Here is a 19,596-nt window from a genome sequence, read left to right on the forward strand (position 1 = left end):
TACAATTTAAACGTTTTGATTATTTGAATATCTACAATAACACTTTAAATTGGTTATTGTGATTGAAAATATTTCTGTGAAAGTGCGACGACAAATACATCATTTCCAAACACGTCATTGCTGACCCGAAGAAAAAAATAAACAAAATATGGGCAAGCTTGACAAGGCTGTTGTTCTTATTATGCACGATGTGATGGAATAAGCAGCTGCACATTTTTTACAAAAACTCTAAAGTGTTCAGTGGGCTTTGAACGTAGCAGAAATAGTGATATAAATTATTGTGATGAGCTGTAAGTATGTGCGTGGACGTTGTTATTGTAGCTAGGCTAACGCGTAGCTAGCACGCCTTGGCTTTATATGTGTGCAGACCCGCGGTGTACTGTTAGCTAGCTTGCTTGCTACAGTACAAACGACAATAAAAAAGAGTAGTTTGTTTTAATGTTTTTTTTTTTTTACTTGTGAGATTATATTCTCAGAGATAACCAAAATGTATAAACATTGTTCAGTCGTTGACGTCAATCAGTCTTTGACAAGTTAGCTATCTATGTTAATTATCGAGCAGATTGCAGGCTAGCTACCTTATCTAGCTAATCTAACGTTGTTTACGTCTTGACATTGCAGGGGCATGCCATTATGGACACTGACCTGAGTCCCCAGGATAAAAAAGACTTGGATAAATTCATCAAGTTTTTTGCTTTAAAGGTAAGATTTCTAATCTGTAACGTCTGAACTGATTCCTTCCTGTCCAGATTGCACTCCAGACCATTATCTCCACATTCAAGACCAATGTTACAGTCAGATTATTGCCGTCATAATGTGATACACAAAATATGGACTGCAGAATCATGATATAGGTCAAATCATACCATGCATAGAGCTAATTTACATACAGTCTAGACATAAATGTTTAGTTAAAAAATAGTTATGTGCTCTATGTTCCATTCTCTGGCTGTCTACAGACAGTACAGGTGATTGTCCAAGCACGGCTTGGGGAGAAGATATGCACCCGCTCCTCCTCCTCTCCCACAGGGTCTGACTGGGTATGGTACATCTCTGTTATCTGTTGTTATTCTATGGGACCGATCACACATTCGACTAGCACCCATTCAGCTACTGGTGCATATAAATTCACCATTATCAATATCCCTCTCTTCCTCAGTTCAACCTGGCCATTAAAGACATCCCTGAGGTGACCCATGAGGCCAAGAAGGCTTTGGCCGGCCAGCTGCCTGGCATTGGTCGCTCCATGTGCGTGGAGATCTCCCTCAAGACCTCTGAGGTGAGCTGAGGCGCTGCACACATGGAGCACCAAACATCTGTGTAATCACACCGGGCTACCATGTTCCGAATGTCTAGGATAGACAAGATGTCCTAGCGTGGACAGTTTGTCATATGCTATTTTTCCTATTCCACAGGGTGATTCAATGGAACTGGAGACATGGTGTCTAGAAATGAATGAGAAGTAAGTCGGTCTTTGTTGTTGGTTTTCAGTTGCTGTCTATTGTTGTTTTTGCTCTTGGTGTTAATCTTTCTCATTGCCCTGGCTCGTTCAGGTGTGACAAGGACATCAAGGTGTCCTACACTGTGTACAACCGCCTGTCTCTGCTGCTCAAGTCCCTGTTGGCCATCACCAGGGTAACACCTGCCTACAAGCTGTCTAGGAAGCAAGGCCATGACTACGTGATCCTCTACAGGTCAGCTACGAAACACAACCATCACATGCATCCTCTTCTACATGATCTTATGTACAGATGACCTGACGAACACATTTGTTGCTTTTGCAGGATATATTTTGGGGAGGTTCAGCTAACAGGATTGGGGGAAGGTAAAAACAATTTCTTCTATCACTGGCATTATTGAAATGAACTTAGTATTGCTAGCTGGGATGATGTTGTTGTTGCTGTTGCAGGGTTCCAGACAGTGCGTGTGGGGATTGTAGGAACGCCCATCGGCACCATCACCCTCTCGTGTGCCTACAGGACCAACTTGGCCTTTATGTCCACCAGGTACACCACACAGTATGTGTTCTAGTCCCCTTCTGCACCCACTGCACCACACAGTATATTGTGTTGTCTTCTCCACTCTTCCTAATCTCCTCTCATCCTTTCCCCATCCTACAGGCAGTTTGAGCGCTCCGCCCCCATCATGGGAATCATCATTGACCACTTCGTAGAGCGCCCCTTCAGCAACATGGGACACATGCACCCATGCAACTACAGGTGGGTTTGCCCAGACACATACTCACAAAACTAAATGGTTCTAAGATGCGTAGCAACAGCTTGTCCTCCTTCCAGAGCCCCAGGTGACGAGGAAGGAGGAGCGTACGCTGGAGTGGAGGACTCCCAGGAGGTCTGCACCACCTCCTTCTCCACCTCCCCTCCCTCACAGGTAGGCAGCCAGCACCTCGTACTAGCAGCTCCCCCTCTCCTCTCCTGGCTGTCTTCTCCTATCCATGCTCTGTTACAGTGCTTTCATTTCCCTCCCTCCCCCCTTCCTTCCTCCCTCCCTCTCTGTCTGTGTCGGTGCCCCCCTGTGTCTGTGCTCTTTCTCTCTTTCTGTGTAGTGTGTGTTCACTGTCAGTCAGGCACAGTTTAAGACACCTAAACCGGCACTGATGGACACTCTGAAGGTCCCCATGCTGGGCGTGGCCCTCTCACACCAAGTGAGTCCTGGAGTAGAGAGTGAGCAGCTTCTCCCTGTCACACACACACACACACACACACACATGAAGACACACTCACACTTGAAGACACACTCACACATGAAGAGACACACACACACACACTGCCTGGTGTGCCTCCGCTGCCTGGCCTGTCTTCTATTACCTCCTAACATGTGCTATAAGGATATGGTGTTCCGGAGCTTGGCCACAGAGCATGGCTTTTGTGTGTGTTGATGTGAACATGACCTGCTCTGCTAGCCAGACCTGGGAACCAGAGCCTGGTGGGGAAGACCTACTGACCCCTTCCAGCCCCTCCTGACTCCACCCACTTCTCTGTCCCCCACCGTCCAGCAGTCTGATCAGGGGTGAATTGTCTGACAGATCTCTGCTCCTACTCCTGTACTCCAGCCACCTCTCCACCCCCAGACTCTGCTCCTACTGCCCCAGTCCTGCTACATGCTGCCATCCTAACACACACTCACCCACATCTATTGGGCTTGTCTTCATATACCGTGTATCTTGTGTAATACACCTCATTCTTTCGATTTCCCTCTCTATATATATATTTCTCTGTGTTTCTCTATCCTAGCTCTACAGTTCTCGGATGTCCTATCAGCCTCCAGGGCTTGGCGCTGACTACTGCCACCCCTCAGCCTCAAACGCTGCCAACCCCCACCAGGTGCAGTAGTGTGCCGTGTGCACACACATACATTTTTTCCACCTAGGCCTAAATCCCTTACCATTTAGGCCTAAGACAAATCTCCTCAAATCTACTGTAATTTACAGAGCTGTTACCGAATGGAACTTTCTTTCAGATCACGTTAATAAAAGTGCCTTTTTCAAGAAAAACAAAAAACAAACAAACATTATTTTATTTTTATGGAATTAAATGACTGAACAAACACTGGATGATTCATCTTGTTTGCCTGAATTTATTTTGTATTTATTTAATAAAAGCTTAATAAAGAACGCACACACACACAGCCCTTAACACAGGCCCCTGCTTTTGTCTGTGCCACGTCCTGTGTAGGTGGCACTATCTGGGAAGGAAGGCGGGCTCCCCCAGGTGCCGGTCCAGCCATGCCACGGTGCCCAGGCTGACCACGTGCGCGTCTCCTCCTGCCCGCCTGCTGACCACGTCCCTGCCACGCCCTCCAGCAGGTCAGGCCTATCACATGACCCTGTCTGTCCCTCACTAGAACAAACATGTCTGTTCCTCTGTGATGCAAACGGTGTGTGTTTCAGTGGAGAGGAGACAGAGGGTCTGTCCAGGAGCCCAGAAGTAAAGAGTGCCTCCCCCTCTGACATCATAGAGACCACCTTCACAAGAAAGGTTGGAGCCTTTGTCAACAAGCCTGGCACGCAGGTAAGAACTGCTAATAATAACATCAGACACAAAATGGCTTCAGACGAATTGCATAATCAGAGGATCATAACATGGAGGCTAATCTTTTTCTGTGTGTGCATGTGGGTGTTTGTTGTCTTGTCAGGTAACCATGGCCAGTCTGGATCTGCCATTTGCAGCATTTGCTCCCAGGGCATATGACCTGGAGGAGAATGACCCCATGGTGAGACACTTATACAAACACATATTTGAACCCTGGGATACAGTGGAGCTTATAAAGGAATAGAAGTTGACGTTTGAGCTGGACTACATTTTTTTTTGATATACATATATTTTGGGGGTCATTTTTGGCTATATTCTTGATATTGACCATTAGAGAGACAGGAAAGACAGGGGGAGAGAGAGGGGCTAGCACGCAGTACATGGCCCAGGCTGGATGGAAAGGCCTAGCTTGTACCCGGTGAGCCAGCAGGATGCACCCAGAGTTGACCTTTTTACTTCCTATGTTGACTATCTCTTCCGTCCCCCCTCCCCCAGGTGCAGCCCCCAGACTCCCCCACCTCCTCCTCCCCACTCCAGGGCAGCCTCCACTCCCAGGGCTCAGGGGAAAGCACTGGACAGCCGCACGACGACTTTGTCATGGTGGACTTTGTAAGCAGATCTGTCCTTTCCCTATCTCCCTTTCCCTTCCCTCACGAAGTACACAGCCCATGCTGTCTATGGCTGGCTGTGTAGCTGTGCTCTAGCTGTGTGTGGTAGAATACTCCCTTACTGTTCTATGCAATGTGTGGTCTCCAGAAACCTGCATTCTCCAAGGATGACTTGCTGCCCATGGACCTGGGGACGTTCTACAGAGAGTTCCAGAATCCTCCTCAGCTGGCCAGCCTGTCCATCGAAGTCAGCTCTCAGTCCATGGCAGAAGACTTGGTGAGATACATACACACACACAGCCCACGTACCTGCGTACCCGTGTTCTTTGAGAGTCTGAATCCTCTTGACTTGTGCTTCCGGTTTCTTCTTTCCTCCTCAGGACTCCCTGCCTGAGAAGCTTGCTGTCTATGAGAAGAACATCGATGAGTTTGATGCGTTTGTGGACACACTGCAGTAGGACTGTCCCCACCTCCAGGCTGGCTGGGCCCCACCTGAGGGCGGCCCCTCTGTCTCATTGTACCTTCTTACTACCTATTCAGATGGTTGTTTTCTGTCTTCAAACTTGCTTGGTGTGAGAGCAACCAAGATCCAATGACATCGTCCTGTAGAGAACATGAAGATAAGCGGTTTTTGGTATAACAGATGTGTGTGAATAGAACTGCATCAATTGCTCATATACAGAATTTCTATAGTGTAAATACCAGATTTTCACTTCCTATCCTGCCCTATCTCCTTCCTTCCCTGTCTCTGAGGTATAGTAGAATTGAATGTGTTCATCCAGGAGGTGTAAATAGTGTCCTCCTATACAGCGTGACTAAGAGCAAGCCTAGCTATTTTCTTGTTCCACCTGGAGCGTCACTCCCCTTTTTAGCTGAATAGACTGGGTGTGGAAGGAACACAGACACCCATTGGTCCCACCCCCACTCCCTGCCTACAAGGGCATGTACAAACACATCTGAACCTGAGTGGCCCAACAACACCCGTCTCTTGGTTTTGAATCATATTTTCTAAAGGATGGTGGAAGGATACAATGTTCTGCTTGTTTTGTCCCAGAGCACAGTTTGGGACTAATCACTGTGTATCACTACTCTAATTATGTATCGAGACCTGGCTCGCCCCCTCGATCGCCTCATGAAGTAAAAGGTGACCCCTGACAAGAAACCTGATCTGCACTTTCGTCTCTCGTCCCATAAATCGGATCCTCTAGGCATTGTCAATAAAGCAGCATGGTCCTGTTGTGTAACAAATACATGTTTTATTTCCAAAACTGTGCTACTTGTATTTTCTAAACACCCATAAAAGCACAGAGACTATTACCGTCACCTTTAATTGTTTTAATACTTTGTATTCACAACATATATAAAAGTAAGATCTTGGAAACGATAGATTGCAGTTAAACAGTCCAAACAGAGGAAGATAAGTTCTCTAGTAGAGAAACGGAATTGTCACTGTCACCACTAGAAAACAATAGCAACGATACAGTCTAGAATAGACGAACATACTGGCACTGGGTCAATACAGGACAGTAGGACAAGGAGTTGGTCTCTAATATATTTTGAAGTGCCTGTTTCAGTAAGGCACACAGACACACAGGGGGGTCTACTAAGCCACTGGTATGCATGTCAACATCTTAGTATTGACATGACTGGTAATGCATGTCAACATCTTAGTATTGACATGACTGGAGGGATCCATATTACACAGTAAACAATAACAAGAGGCAGAGCAGGCGTCCCAGTACGAGGCTAACTCCTCCGGCTTCTTCAGTCACCTGGCAGGGGCACCAGTCTGGGGCACCAGGCAGGAGCAGTTCTTAGTCTGTGTTCTGGGTCACAGCACACCCATGTTTGGCCATCAAAAACATTAAATAATTTTGGAAAATAATAAATTGTATAAAAAAAATTAAGAAAATGATCCGAGGTTTCCAATGCAACCATGATTCTTTGGTTGATTTGAAAAAGAGCAAAACAGAACAAATGGACAATTAAAACAGCTAAATAAGGCTTTTGAACAAAAATTAACAATGTTATTGATAATGAACAATGATGGTTAGTTAATGCACTCAGGACCTACGGTAAAACAAGCTAACATCAAACAGCTTCAGCCCGTCAGGCTGTTGCGACGGTGTCTAGCCTGTCATAGAGTTCAACACTAGAAACAGCCTGTCAGGCAGTTGAACCCAGTGACTATACCCAGTAGTTGAGCCTTGCAAAGCCCTCTAGTGGCTTTCAGGGTACACAAGAGACTAATTCATATAACACAGGCTAGTTGCCGCCGATGACTTGCCAAACTGTTATTAAAGCAAAGAAAAATATGTATGAAGAAATCACACGATGTATTTACATGATTACCAAAATCACATGCATGGCAAAATTCACGCTAGATGTAATCACTTGTATGACAATCACGCTTGGCATTATCACTGTGATTAGAGCTCATCTGGGATATGAAGAGGTTACGTGATGATAAGCATCAGAATGATCCTGCACCGGACTGATTACAGTATCCAGGAGAAGGATGCTGACAATTAAGAGCATGCTCCAGCTATATGACAGAGTTAGGAGCATGCTCCAGCTATATGACAGAGTTAGGAGCATGCTCCAGCTATATGACAGAGTTAGGAGCATGCTCCAGCTAGGACAGAATGAACGATGAGAACAGAGCGAGGAGCTCCTCACAGCAGAAGCCTGCTAGCAGGAGACTGCCAGAGGCCTTAAAGGGACACGGCTCTGCTTGATCATGAGTAAACATTTCAAAAGTAAGGCGACGGGTTATAAATGTATAAACACAGGAAAAGCCATATCCTTTAGAATACAAACACTCTTATACTCAAATGTCTCATTGTTATTTGAGTGCTTTAACAGGTCTCTGTAGCTCCATCCAGATTTGTGAGTATCAAACAAGCTGTGACTAAAAGCCTTCTCCCACTCGGGATGATAAGTGTGTTTACAGCAGGGATCAAACTGTTCTCCAACTGCTCAGAAAGCACTGGTTCAGGAGACAAGCTCAGGCAAACACATGATCAGAGATATTGACTGATACGCCATGACGTCTATACTAATGACATCTAAACTTGAACTCATGGTTGATTTGATATAGAAGTGATCCAGACCGCATCACAGAGAACATCAGTTGTCATCCAGTACCGTTAATAGAGCTCTGAAGAGGCGCGAGCCAGAGGGGGAGCTCTGGCCTTTAGGAGAATAGATTGTCCTCATGGTTTCGTACCTGGAGACTCCAGTTCACGGCTGAATTCTACGGTTAAACTTCCTGAGTTTGCAACAGGGGAGACCTTAAAGCCCTCAAACCTGACGCTGACACGCAATCCAAGCTAGTCAATCTCCCCTGGGAATTTGTTTTCCTTCTCTCTTTTCTATCTCTCCTCTGGTCCTCAGTTTATGTTACAGCTACACTCATGCATTTGGCAACATTACTGGGAGAGGGGGAGGAGTAACACCTAGGGGTCACATGAGCGGACCAACTCTCAGACAGACGGGGTCAGAGGACAACATCAAACAGAGGGCTGGAGGGGGGGGGGGATGGTCACTAAGGGACAGCTGCCTAAAGGGGTGGGTAAGGGTCGAAGGAAGGGCCAGGGGCAGGGAGGGGGAGAAGGGCAGGGGCTAGGCCAGGGCCAGGGGCAGGGAGGGGGAGAAGGGCAGGGGCTAGGCCAGGGCCAGGGCCAGGGGCAGGTACAGTACTGGTCCCTCTCTTCAGGCAGAGAAGACCAGGTGTTGCTGGTCCAGCAGGGTTTTGGTGAAGTTGTTGATGGGTCCGATGGCGCTAAGTGTCATGGCGGCATCCTGCCCCCACAACAGGTTGGGCCCAAACACCACCGCCAGGTTAGAGTTGGTCATCTTGTTCACCTCGCTCTGTGCAGACACCTACACACACAGAAAACACAGAATGAGCTAAATGTTCTGATAAGAAGAAAATACACAAATCAGCTGCTAGGCAGGGGAAATTGCATCATACCAGAGCCAGGAACTGGATGAGGAACTTGAGAGATTCATAGTTCTCCTCTGGTAGGTTCTCCAGCATGCTGCGAATAGCCGACACCTGGGTAGAGCTCTCCACGTCTGACACACACAAACACACACACACAATCACAATGTAAGGGTCTGTTTGTGGGAACGTGTCAAGAGTGTGTGGTGTGTGATTATGAGTGTGTCAGAGAGCGTGTGTGGTTGTGACCTTCAGTGAGTGCGTTCAGCACGACCGTCAGCGAGTGTGTCGTGTGTGACTGTGACCACCAGCGAATGTGCGGCTGTGAATGTGTCAGCAGCATGTGCGGTCGCGGGACAGTGAAGCTGTAGAGTGTGTGGCGTACTGTGGAAGTTGACGATGTCGTTGTAGAGCTGGTAGGTGAGCAGGGGCTCGGGCAGCTCTCTCAGGAAGGTCTTCAGGATCACAGCAGCCAGGTGGACGTCCTCCATCTGGGAGAAGCTCATCTCCTCACCTGGAGAGGGGGGGGGGGGGGGGGGGGGGGGGGGGGGGGGGGGGGGGGGGGGAGGGAGGGAATATTAGATGGGTTTGTCTATGTCTAGCTCACCTTTGATGTTTCAGCAGTGTGTGTGGGGAGGTGGGGATGTGCTTGTAAATGTGTGTGTGTGTGTGTAACAGACCTGAGTTGTACCGGAGCTGCACCTCCTTCACCAGGGTGACGTTGGCCGAGCGCCTGAAGATGCCCTCAATCTCCAGACCTGCCAACAGGAAGACCAGGAGTCACACCGGTCACACAGATATACACAGAGCTGAAGCAAGGTAGAGCCCAGCAGCATCAGTGCTACTCTGGTGTGTTTCTCACCCTGCTCTGTCAGGAAGGACACGGTGTCTCTCATCACCACAGGAACAGGGTCCTCGTCCGACCGCCTCGCTCTCAGACTGGAACACATTTAGCAACGATATCATCATCATCAATATTAACATGATATCAATATCAACATATAAATATTCTCCAAAATAATCATCATCATTCTCAATATAAATATCATCATCATCAAAAAATTTGCATGCAGGGTAACTACCCACATTGCCAAAGGCACTCCAAACTGCTGGTTGGGCAGGGGGGGGCTGCGAGGGGGCGACATGGGCACCTGGGCCGATGGCTTCAGAGAGGCTCGCAGCTTGTTGTCATAGCTACAGACAAAAGAAGGAGGTGGGGGGGGGGGGGGGGCGGGGGTTATAGTTCCAGCAGAACAGGGTGGTAAGCACCCACCTCCCTGTTGAGCCCCTAGACACCAGGCCGCTCTTACTCTCGCACGCGGGCAGGGATGACCAGCTGCTCACACTTGAGGATGTCCTCCAGCTCGCTCAGGTAGTTGATGTAGTTGATCTTGCGGCCAAACTTGAAGCTGGGGAGAGACGAGAGGTACAAGGAGTGTGAGTTCCTGGTGGTCAGCCTGGACCCTGTGGTACAGCTTTGGTGAGGAGGGCTGCTGACCTGATGAGGGGCTTGAACAGGATGAGGAGCGTCTTGATGAACATGGTGGGGTGGACAATGTACAAGGCCTTGATGTTCTTCTTGTACCTGAGGAACACCACCATCAACAACAGCGTCATCGTCAAACCTGCAGCAAATACGGCACACCGAACTCAACGGAGAAACGGTGAAAAGGAGCCCGCTCAGACTCGTCTGACGAGGGAGGCATCAGGGAGATCTACACCAGAAACCGGGTTTAGAACGAAAGCCTATGTGGGGTGACATACTTCCTGTCAAACTCGCGGTAAGCGTCTCTTATCCAGCTGAGGGAGGGCTTGTTCTCGCTGGTCAGTCCATGGTGGAAGTAGATGAGGGTGTAGTCACTCTCCACATACTGGTCCAGCGTGGCCTTCAGGTACCTGGGCAAGGAAGGGGGGGGGGGACAGGGGAATGAGGCTCAGCGGACAGCCTGGATCTTTACACCTCCCACCATTTACCTCCCTTTGAACAACCCCATCGCTCCAGCATCTCTCAGCGTCAGTCAGCACCTCATCCTCCCACTTACCAGCCTCGACACCTAAGCACCCCCATGAAGAAGGGGGCTGGACTTACATCAACAGCTTGTGGTGGTCCAGCTCATGGTGGGGGGGCATCCTGCAGGCGTTGAACACAATCACCTTCCTGCCAAAGTTATCGTCACCTGGAGGGAGGAAGAGAAGGCTGTGAAATAGCTTCCTTGTCACGTACCCATCTATATAAAACATGAATGATTAACCCCAGTATACAGGTCTATTGCTGGAGGCTCACCTGCGACCTCCACAATCTGGTGCCTGGCGATATCATAGTAGGGGTGATCCCAGCTCAGGTGAGACCCCTCCCCCAACTGCCGTGTGATATCTGTCTCTATAGCAACAACAGGAAGAAAAAGCACGTCAATTACTATAAATCGCTAATACAAAGCATAGCTCCAACATAATTAAGGGTTTGTGCATTCATAATAACGTGTTGGCATTGTATCAAACCCTTACATTTTCATCTACTGTGTATCACCCTTGTTGGACAGTCACCATGAGTAGGCTGTCACTTTACCTAATGCACAGCAGTCAGCCATGCCTCTGTTAAAGCACACCCCCTATTAAGATAATGTCATCTTCCTCAACGCATCCACCCACCCACCCACACACTGTGCCTCTCCACCACTCCTCCCCTTCTTCCCATCAACCCTTCACCCCTGTTCTCCTCAGCACATCCTTCAACCACCCCTGTCAATCTCCACTCCTCCTCTCCACTCTCGTTAACTAAACCCCCTCCTGCCCACTGCCAGCTGGGGGGCAGCTCTGCAGAGCTGAGTATCTGAGCTCCACCACAACCCTTCCTAGCTGTCACCACTGACTCATGAGAGGCACGCTGCTAATGTATGCTTACTGCATGAGGGGGCAATGGCCAACCAAGCTGTACTAACCAGAGCCACACAACAGCAACCACAGTTTACAGTGGAGGGCTGTCAGAGTGCAGATCTCAACTATCTTTCTCTCCATTTCTCACACAGTGCCACATGGAACAAACCCTCTGTCCTACCAGACTTGCTCATGGTGGAAAGGTCTTGGGGCCACTGCTTGTCCTCCATGGGGGACAATTTGAGGTGATCCAGTGCATTGCTGGAGGGGTCGTCTGCCCCAAGGTCATCGCTGAGGTCAACCAGAAGGTCGGAAGACATGCTAGGGCTGGGGGCTCCACACGTGAAAGGCTAAAAAGGGAGATGGTCTGGTCTTGGGAGAGGGGGGGGGGCAGTGTGGTTCCTGTCAGAGAGAACAGACAATAGCATTAACACTGAGAACCATGACGAAAACCCACTGCAACATTACTTCAATAGCCAATCAGAATTACAGCTGTTCTGCCTGAGCTGTGAGACCTTGTGTGTGTGTGTGTGTGTGTGCACGCTCATGTGTGTGTGTGTGTGTGTGTGTGTGTGTGTGTGTGTGTGTGTGTAGTTAGAGCTAGAGATGAGTCACCACGCAGTTAGGGTAGAGAGAAAGGGACAGGGGAGGGCATCAGAGAGGGAGGGAGAGAGAGAGCCCACCCAATGCATGAAGGGAGCATGAAAGCCAGATTGTCACTACTCCCATCTGTGACAAGGTTAGGCTGGTACAGCAGGCTAGAGCAACAATAGGCAAATGCCATCACATACAATTCAATGAGAGGCCACTAGTACACAGTTACACACATCACGTTGTCACGATGGGGTGATCCAACGCTCTCTCCCAAGCCTATGGGGTGTGTGAAGGATCAGCAGTTATGCATTATGCTCGAAGGCGACACACTCACAAAGCCATCTCCCACTCTCTCCAGATAAGATCTGTTATGACAGTCTGCTTCTTTAAATATCACAACTGGAGAAACACACTCCTGCATGTGCAGACCACGTGAGCGTGGCTGGATTGTGGCAAACCCCCAGTTTCCAGCTCCACACAGCCAGATTAGAAAACCACAGCAGGACAACTGCATCCCCTCCAGGAGGAGGGGGGGATTAGCCAGTCGAGGAGGGAGGTTTCTCCTCACATTCCTTTGATGCGCACAAATGCAGGAAATAGCTTGGTGACTCAAATTCTGATATTCCGTAGCAATGACATCAATAGCCACTTTCGCTGAAATCATCGAAATTTATTTTGGATAATGTAGCTTCCTATAAGGTATCAATTTTCTCAGGAAGAGCTGCATTGTAGAGATCCATGTCTACCCTTTGTCAAACAACAAGCTTTTACAATGTTTTGTCCGTTTTTGAAAATGTGTTTAGGCTTCCCCCACAACCGTTTGCCCTGACACCTTGCTGTTACTTAACTACAGCTACCAAGTTATGTGGCTGCATGACACAAGGGTGAAATCGAGTTATCAACAGATGACTGCCAGGCAATGCATTTTGAAATCCACCGGGTTCAGGCTTATTGCTGGAGGCTATCTATTGCTAAACGGACGACATGACGGTCGCAAGAAACTAACAAGGCTAATTGTTACGCAAAACTACCAATGGATTGGCGAGGTCAGATTTGCGAGCAAGCTAGACATCCAACATGGCTATTAACTGCAACATTGCACATCGTGTAACCGCAGAATATGCAGACAACTCATTGCGTTCCAGGAAATAGTCCGAGTCCACACTCAGCCGACGTAGCTACGCTAGCTACGTCGTAAGCAAAACATTAGCTATACGTGCTATCGATATCACAAAGCTTTTAGTTATACCATCACTTTAATATTTTTCAAAATGTTAAAGAATATTCTGTTTTACCTTCTAATCAAGGAAACCGAGCTGAGGATTGCTGCTGGTTCGCTTAGCTCGGCTCTCCTTTGACAGCTGTGTTCAAGTCACAAACATCCGGTTTTGTCCGGCGGCGGATGGAGAGCTGCGGTATCTCCATGGAAACTAACCGAGATCGAGGCAAAGGTGTGACGGTAACAGGTGCACGAGTGTTATAGTAGCCTATCTGAAATATCCCTATTTAATGTACGGTAAATATTATAATATCCAGTATTTACTGTATTTATCATTACATTATAATTATCTGTAAACATTGTATATTGTATAAATAATCAAGCTTACATGAAGACATTCCACGATAATATGTTTAATGTATTTGTATTTATTAATAAAATAGCAGTAAAGCAGACGATATAAAGCAACTGTCACGTGTAAAAGAGCCCTGGGTAAGCTTTACACAGTCATAAGTTTGCACCTTATTTAGTACACAGTTCAGAGTAGAAAATACTTTGATATGTTAATGTGTTAAAATAATCACACCACAGTTTAATCATTTCCTAATTCAAATGTTTTATTTCCTTCTCATTTTGATGGATGGAGATCACGAATCTGAGAGACAGATCAGTCATCGTCGCCTCCTGCTTTATCGATGACCTTACTCATCCATCTTCTCATACGGAACAGGTGGGTGTAGAAACCATATTTGCCGTCACGGTCGCAGCCCTCACCCCAGGAGACGATGCCAATCTGGTACCAGCGGTTGTCTTCTGGGTTCTGGAAACCAGACAAGGAACGACCATCTGTATACTGTCTGTCTTCTCTTGACACCAATAGGACTTTAAAACCAGATGCTTTGTAAGCTTTCTGGATGTTCTATATGTGTATGCTTTTATATAACTATGCAGAGATTATCTGTTACCTGCAGCCACTTGTTGCATGGTGATAGTACAGTAATATTACTAACCCAATCTGATATGCCACATTAAGTATAACTGCATGTGAAGGTGTTAAGTGTTGATTAAGTTTCTGCTGTACTTACCTTCATGACAAATGGTCCTCCACTATCTCCCTCACAGGCATCACCTCTTGTGGGGTCGTCTGGTTTGTAGCCTGTAAAGCACAAACACATCACACCCACAGTCAGGAGAGGACAACAGTGTCCAGTGGATGAGAGTCAGATCAGTAGATCTGATCTGGGTCAAGGAAGACTGCAGCATTGTGTAACAGTTCTCAGCTGTCTCTATGGGTCCTCAGTTTCTTACCAGCACAGAACATGTTGTCTGTGACGTGGATGGTGGTGGACTGGCGGCAGATGTCTTGGTCAACGATTGGTAGGTGGATCTGCTGGAGGACTGAGGGTAGGTTCTTGTGGTTAGAGCTCCACGTTTCCTTCAGGTTCCCCCAGCCTGTCACTCTGCCCTTATAGCCTGAAAACATTAACCTGGAAAGAGACAAAGAGAGGGGGTAGGCCATGCAGCACACAAAATGCTTAGACTCATACCTAGGTAAGGTAAGAGAATAGCTGACTTACGTTTTGGCTACTTTCTTGCTAGGCATGCAGATAGGATGAATCTCATCAGTGAATTGGATTGGTTGTTTCATGTGCAGCAAAGCAATGTCTCTGTTCAGGTTGACCTTCCAGTCATATTTGGGGTGGACGATAATCTCATCAATGGCCACAATCTTCTCGGTGCCTCGTTCAAACCTGGCAGCCACAAAGTAAACAGTCAACTAGATCGCTAGATGGATGAATTCATGGATAAATCAATCAAAAGATAGATACTATCTTCAGTGATTCTGGCCAGGTGTTTTTGGACTCACTTGGCCCTGTTGTGTTTGCCGAGGCGGACCAGGATGTCGCCAATCGTGAAGTTCTTGTTCCAGGGTGGGTAGAGGATGCAATGAGCAGCAGTCAGGATCCACTCATCGCTGATCAGGCTGGCGCCACACAGCAGCTCCTGAGGGCTGCGCTTATACAGCATCACCTGCCTGGAACACAGCACAACATGTAGCAGGAACAACTATGTGTAGCAGCACTGTGTCTGTAATTGTTACAGTGGATGAATCTCATGCGCTACAGTGCTGGGCCACCTATTCGGGTTTCATGGCAATAAAGAACCTTTAAATCTTGCATCACCGACAACAACAACTCAATCTTAAATGTGAGGACATGGAGAAGAGTGGTTGTTGTTACCATGGCGCGCTGGCTACCTCTGCGTCCAACCCCTTGACGATACGGCTCCCTCTGTAGGAGTCCAGCAGCTCCTGCTCTTTAGCGTCCTTCTTGTTCACCTTCTCAAACAGTGGCCGTTCACCGCACACTGTCCACACACACACACATGCCCGTTAAAAAGCGCACACATACTAACACGCAAGCAGCACACACACTTACCAACACACACACACACAAATAGCAACACAAAACCACATACACACGAAGACACCAACACACAAGCATACCATCACCCCATCACACAGAAACAAACAAACACACACAATAACAGATTCACATAACATCGACTTGTATCCATGGCAATAAAGCCAAATAAATCATGTCAGCTCAGAACCCACCCAGCTCTCCATTGCCAAAAGAACGTGGGCTGAAGAAGGTCTTCCTGGGGCCAGAAAGAACACTCCTCTCCTTGCCTCCTGTACTATCCTGATAGTTATCTATGGGGTTATCTGAAACACAGCAAACAGCTTTTGACTCTCACGGTGAGACCTCTTACTGTACACATAACCCATCGACCAAGGACCAACCAAAGGTTGGTTACTATAAGTTGAATGGTTTTCTGATATGTACCATACACACACATGCTCTCTAATGACACTTGAACGCATGTTGATTCCCACTATCAGAAGACAAATGAACACTCACCACAAAGCTCCAGGTCGCAGTACTCTACGGTTGTCCCGTTTTTCTCCACAAAGCACCATGGCCCTTCCGGGTCTTCATCAGGGTTCCTGCAATAGTTCTTGTCTAGCTTCACCTCAGGGATAAAGCCCTTACCCTTGATCCTAGCCTGGACAGAGGGCTCAGTCCAGGGCAGGCAAGTTCGGGCTTGCAGTGTGGTGGAGAGGGTGCCAATGTAGTCCACCCCAATGTTGGAGAGGCAATCCTTCTTCTGAGCATACATTTTAGTGCTTTGCACAGCCGGAGGTGGGGAAGGGACAAATACCTTACCTGTAGGGAAAGAAGCAGTCAGACTTAACACACATAGCCCCTCCCTCTTCGCACAAGCCCACACTGAACAGGCCATATGTTAATTATATGACAGCATCTTCACAGGGAAAAGAACATCGACCCCCATCCTCCCCACGGTGGTACATTGAGGGTATTCTAGATTTTTTGGTATCATGTCCAACTGTGTTCAGTGTGGAAGGCGAGAATAAGTCAGAATTAGACACCACAGATGGGGACAGTGCAGGGTTCTCTCTTGACTGTTGGGTCCCTGGTGTAACACCACGGGCCCAGAGGACTGCTGTCTGGGTTCCTGCAGAAGTTCTCTTTCAAATTCGTATCCACAGTGGCATTAAACTCCCTGCAGTGAGACAAAAGTACAGCCTCATGTCAGGTCTCACATCAGGACTGCTTTTAATTAGAACAGCCTCTAATAGGATAGCTTCTAATCCAGAACATTCCAACCATGTTCCTGGAGAGCTTCCATCGTGTATCATGGATGACAGGTTAGTACAGTACAGCTACTTAAGACATCATGGATGACAGGTTAGTGTCCACCTGTGATTTACATCATGGAGGTAAGGTTATGATAGAGTTGACATACACCAGGTGGGGGAAGTTGCTACTCCAGTACTGGCACAGCTTTCCAGACGAGGTGAACCTCACATTGCCCTTGTAGTTCAGCCCTGTACTTACAACACATTCTCCTGGAGAAGACACACATGTACACATATTCAGCTACTGAAAACCTTACCTTGAGTTCTCTCAAGCAAGTACATTTTGTGCACACTGTACATTATTCAAATAGAGAAATCACAAAATAATTTGTCTATTTTAACAATGTACAAATTATTTATAATTTGTTACAAGGAATCTGAACTTTCCCAACTTTATTCTGCAGTGTGCGTTTTACCATGTCATGGTCAAGTTGTTTACCTTCTACACATCTTTTCACCACCTGTATGTTGTCTTTAGTCCTCTTTAGAGAGGTGCCTTCACAGTCTGAAATGCCATAGTAAAACACAGTACTTGGATTACAGGAGTACATGAGTAAACTCACATTACGGCATAACACAGAGGAACAGGAAACACCACAGCTACTGTATCCACCACCAATCCTAGCAATACAGAATTAGCGTTCATCATGAATGTTTGTAAATTATTTGTAATCATTTTTCTCTGATTTTGGTTTGATATCAACCAAGGCATGTTAACATCTCTACTTTTGTCGGCTCTTGACTACAGTGTGTATCAGATTTGTCTCACACCTAGTTCTTCTGATATGGATACATTCATTGTGTTGCATTAAGCAACACAAATGTAGTCTACCTAAAACGTAATCGACCAAGGCCTATTGTGAGGCAATCAGTCCGGCTGTACTTTGTTCCTAGTTCAATACCTAATGTTTACTCTGCTCGTTATGACTAAGTACCTGCACACAGTATGAGTGTTAAGTATTTGATAGACAAGAAGAAGAGGAAAACACGCTTACCCTGATAAGTTACCCAGAACGCTGTCTGAAGCAAACAAAGATGAATACATGATTGGATTAGTTAGAAGGAGGGAAGCACCAAAAACGATACAATTATTCTTTATCATGTTAAGCCTGCCCATGCTCTCCACATGCCCAGACGTTGTACAGTCAGTTCCAGTGATGTTTCTCACCGTCAGGTCGGTTATCTCGAACACTTCTCTGGCCTCCTCGTGGTCACAGATCTCCTCAATGCATTCTCTCTCCAGGTTCCCCGGCTTAACCTCTTCAAGCCAGGAGTTTGCCCTCCTGGCTCGCACCAACACCTGTGATGCCCTCTTGTTGTCCAGAAACACTGCATACACACAACTTGAGATGGAACTCACACAATCACAATACCGATGATTCAATTCACACAATCCCACTCTTGGAGAGTAACTCACACTCAGGGATACATATGTAACACCCTATCCTACTACATGTTTTCTGACTGGACTGATCAGGTCACAGTCATAACAGTTTTCGATTATCAATCTTACCGTCATCACAAAGAGTAATCTGGAGAACTGAGAGCAGGAGAGTGAAAAGTAGAGATGGAGTTATATTAGCCATGATGTGTGTGGAGCAACCCCTAGGACATCACGTCTCCTCTGTTCTGTCTGACTACTGTTCCCTGCCCTCTGTCTCTCTCTCTCACTCCCCCCAGAGCTTGCTGGTTAATATTGAACAGAATCAATTCAGGGGTCAACCAACCTCACTTCTATCATGGGTCTACTATCAAACGTGTATTGAAATGGATGTGCTACCAGGGTGCAAATTAGGGGGGGGGGGTTCTGGTGGTTTGACCCCACTGATTAAAACTTGGACCCCCCCCAAAAGAGGTAGAAACAGCAGGTTGGGGGGGTCGATATATCGTTCTTACCTGTAATCGTAAATATTTCTTTATGCCCTGGAGAAGAAGTTAACCCCCCCCCCGGTTATAATTGTATAATTAACACTCTTTGTGCTACTATCATGGCTAGCTACACCAGTTACATAAGAGCTATTTTCTCTGGTCTGTCTACATACCCCTTGACTATGAAAAAACAAAGAGGAAAATAAGAATATCTGTCATTTTAATGTTCTCACAATGCTACGGTACTGTATCCATTAACACAACGTGTCACCCACGCACACACACAAATTGCACAAACCGAAACATTTATTGACTTGTCTGCTTCTGACTCCTGTCCAAAAGATTCAATATTTACCTTTCAAATACAGAATGATGCATGGATAAAAGCACAAAAACATTTTCTTTGTATGTCATTTTGTTGGTTGAAATGTCTGTCAGTTATGAAAGTTTGAGGAAATCAAGTTGATCAAAGCTGTGTGGTTAACTCAATTGAAGCCATGTAGCTTTCAACATTTCCTGCTCATTCTGAAGTCTGCCGTATTTTGGTCCCTTACAACAGAGAACTAGAACATAGTCATTCTGAATGATGCATCTCTGAGGCAAGTGAAATGTAAAAGCTGTCATAGTTTCAGACATCACACTGTCCTGAAAAGGAACATCTGGTGCAAACCAGCAATGGGTGACAAGGTTCAACACTTTTGAGTCAATATTTG

General features: G+C 46.8%; 3 protein-coding genes across 7 annotated transcripts; 1 reads left to right on the forward strand and 2 right to left on the reverse strand.

The window, feature by feature from the left end:
• The first annotated feature begins 119 nt into the window (after window positions 1–119).
• atg13 (ATG13 autophagy related 13 homolog (S. cerevisiae)) lies at window positions 120–5,980 on the forward strand. Of its 4 annotated transcripts, none has more exons than XM_047041727.1 (18): window positions 120–290; window positions 622–702; window positions 960–1,040; window positions 1,160–1,279; window positions 1,416–1,462; window positions 1,554–1,694; window positions 1,785–1,825; window positions 1,910–2,018; window positions 2,121–2,219; window positions 2,295–2,388; window positions 2,564–2,662; window positions 3,252–3,341; window positions 3,693–3,823; window positions 3,908–4,028; window positions 4,153–4,230; window positions 4,545–4,658; window positions 4,806–4,934; window positions 5,038–5,980. In XM_047041727.1, exons 2-18 carry the CDS (start codon window positions 634–636, stop codon window positions 5,113–5,115), a joined length of 1,641 nt encoding a protein of 546 aa, XP_046897683.1. In that variant the 5' UTR covers window positions 120–290; window positions 622–633; the 3' UTR covers window positions 5,116–5,980. The 4 variants fall into 4 exon arrangements, with proteins under 4 accessions (XP_046897683.1, XP_046897684.1, XP_046897686.1 ...); XM_047041728.1 differs by having other exon boundaries at window positions 1,910–2,006; XM_047041730.1 differs by lacking the exon at window positions 2,564–2,662.
• arhgap1 (Rho GTPase activating protein 1) lies at window positions 5,978–13,463 on the reverse strand. The gene is made up of 13 exons (XM_047041732.1): window positions 13,367–13,463; window positions 11,659–11,879; window positions 10,888–10,983; window positions 10,693–10,780; window positions 10,368–10,499; window positions 10,102–10,188; window positions 9,914–10,012; window positions 9,690–9,797; window positions 9,466–9,542; window positions 9,284–9,361; window positions 8,989–9,117; window positions 8,634–8,737; window positions 5,978–8,542 (listed from the first exon to the last, which is right to left on the reverse strand). The coding sequence occupies exons 2-13, from the start codon at window positions 11,795–11,797 to the stop codon at window positions 8,372–8,374; spliced, it is 1,308 nt and encodes a 435-aa protein (XP_046897688.1). The 5' UTR covers window positions 11,798–11,879; window positions 13,367–13,463; the 3' UTR covers window positions 5,978–8,371.
• A 226-nt stretch (window positions 13,464–13,689) lies between these two features.
• On the reverse strand, window positions 13,690–19,588 carry f2 (coagulation factor II (thrombin)). Of its 2 annotated transcripts, none has more exons than XM_047041660.1 (14): window positions 18,528–18,681; window positions 18,183–18,343; window positions 18,010–18,034; window positions 17,454–17,519; window positions 17,122–17,224; window positions 16,745–16,878; window positions 16,215–16,520; window positions 15,908–16,018; window positions 15,531–15,657; window positions 15,158–15,325; window positions 14,868–15,041; window positions 14,599–14,777; window positions 14,376–14,446; window positions 13,690–14,110 (listed from the first exon to the last, which is right to left on the reverse strand). In XM_047041660.1, the coding sequence occupies exons 1-14, from the start codon at window positions 18,598–18,600 to the stop codon at window positions 13,958–13,960; spliced, it is 1,851 nt and encodes a 616-aa protein (XP_046897616.1). In that variant the 5' UTR covers window positions 18,601–18,681; the 3' UTR covers window positions 13,690–13,957. The 2 variants fall into 2 exon arrangements, with proteins under 2 accessions (XP_046897616.1, XP_046897617.1); XM_047041661.1 differs by lacking the exon at window positions 18,528–18,681 and adding an exon at window positions 19,239–19,588 and having other exon boundaries at window positions 13,727–14,110.
• Window positions 19,589–19,596: the final 8 nt, after the last annotated feature.

Source organism: Hypomesus transpacificus, chromosome 19 (assembly GCF_021917145.1).
Source record: "Hypomesus transpacificus isolate Combined female chromosome 19, fHypTra1, whole genome shotgun sequence".
Taxonomy (NCBI): domain Eukaryota; kingdom Metazoa; phylum Chordata; class Actinopteri; order Osmeriformes; family Osmeridae; genus Hypomesus; species Hypomesus transpacificus.

Excerpts from the sequence above, each read along its gene's own strand:
- atg13 (XM_047041727.1), top strand. The coding sequence starts at position 634 with ATGGACACTGACCTGAGTCCCCAGGATAAAAAAGACTTGGATAAATTC. Across the intron at positions 1,695-1,784 it reads GACTACGTGATCCTCTACAG|GATATATTTTGGGGAGGTTC; the intron begins GTCAGCTACGAA and ends TTGCTTTTGCAG. Across the intron at positions 4,231-4,544 it reads TGGAGGAGAATGACCCCATG|GTGCAGCCCCCAGACTCCCC; the intron begins GTGAGACACTTA and ends CCCCTCCCCCAG.
- arhgap1 (XM_047041732.1), bottom strand. The coding sequence starts at position 11,797 with ATGTCTTCCGACCTTCTGGTTGACCTCAGCGATGACCTTGGGGCAGAC. Across the intron at positions 10,500-10,692 it reads GACCACCACAAGCTGTTGAT|GTACCTGAAGGCCACGCTGG; the intron begins GTAAGTCCAGCC and ends TTCCTTGCCCAG. Across the intron at positions 10,189-10,367 it reads TACCGCGAGTTTGACAGGAA|GTACAAGAAGAACATCAAGG; the intron begins GTATGTCACCCC and ends GGTGTTCCTCAG.
- f2 (XM_047041660.1), bottom strand. The coding sequence starts at position 18,600 with ATGGCTAATATAACTCCATCTCTACTTTTCACTCTCCTGCTCTCAGTT. Across the intron at positions 18,035-18,182 it reads TCGAGATAACCGACCTGACG|ACAGCGTTCTGGGTAACTTA; the intron begins GTGAGAAACATC and ends TGTTTGCTTCAG. Across the intron at positions 14,447-14,598 it reads AGACAACATGTTCTGTGCTG|GCTACAAACCAGACGACCCC; the intron begins GTAAGAAACTGA and ends TGTGCTTTACAG.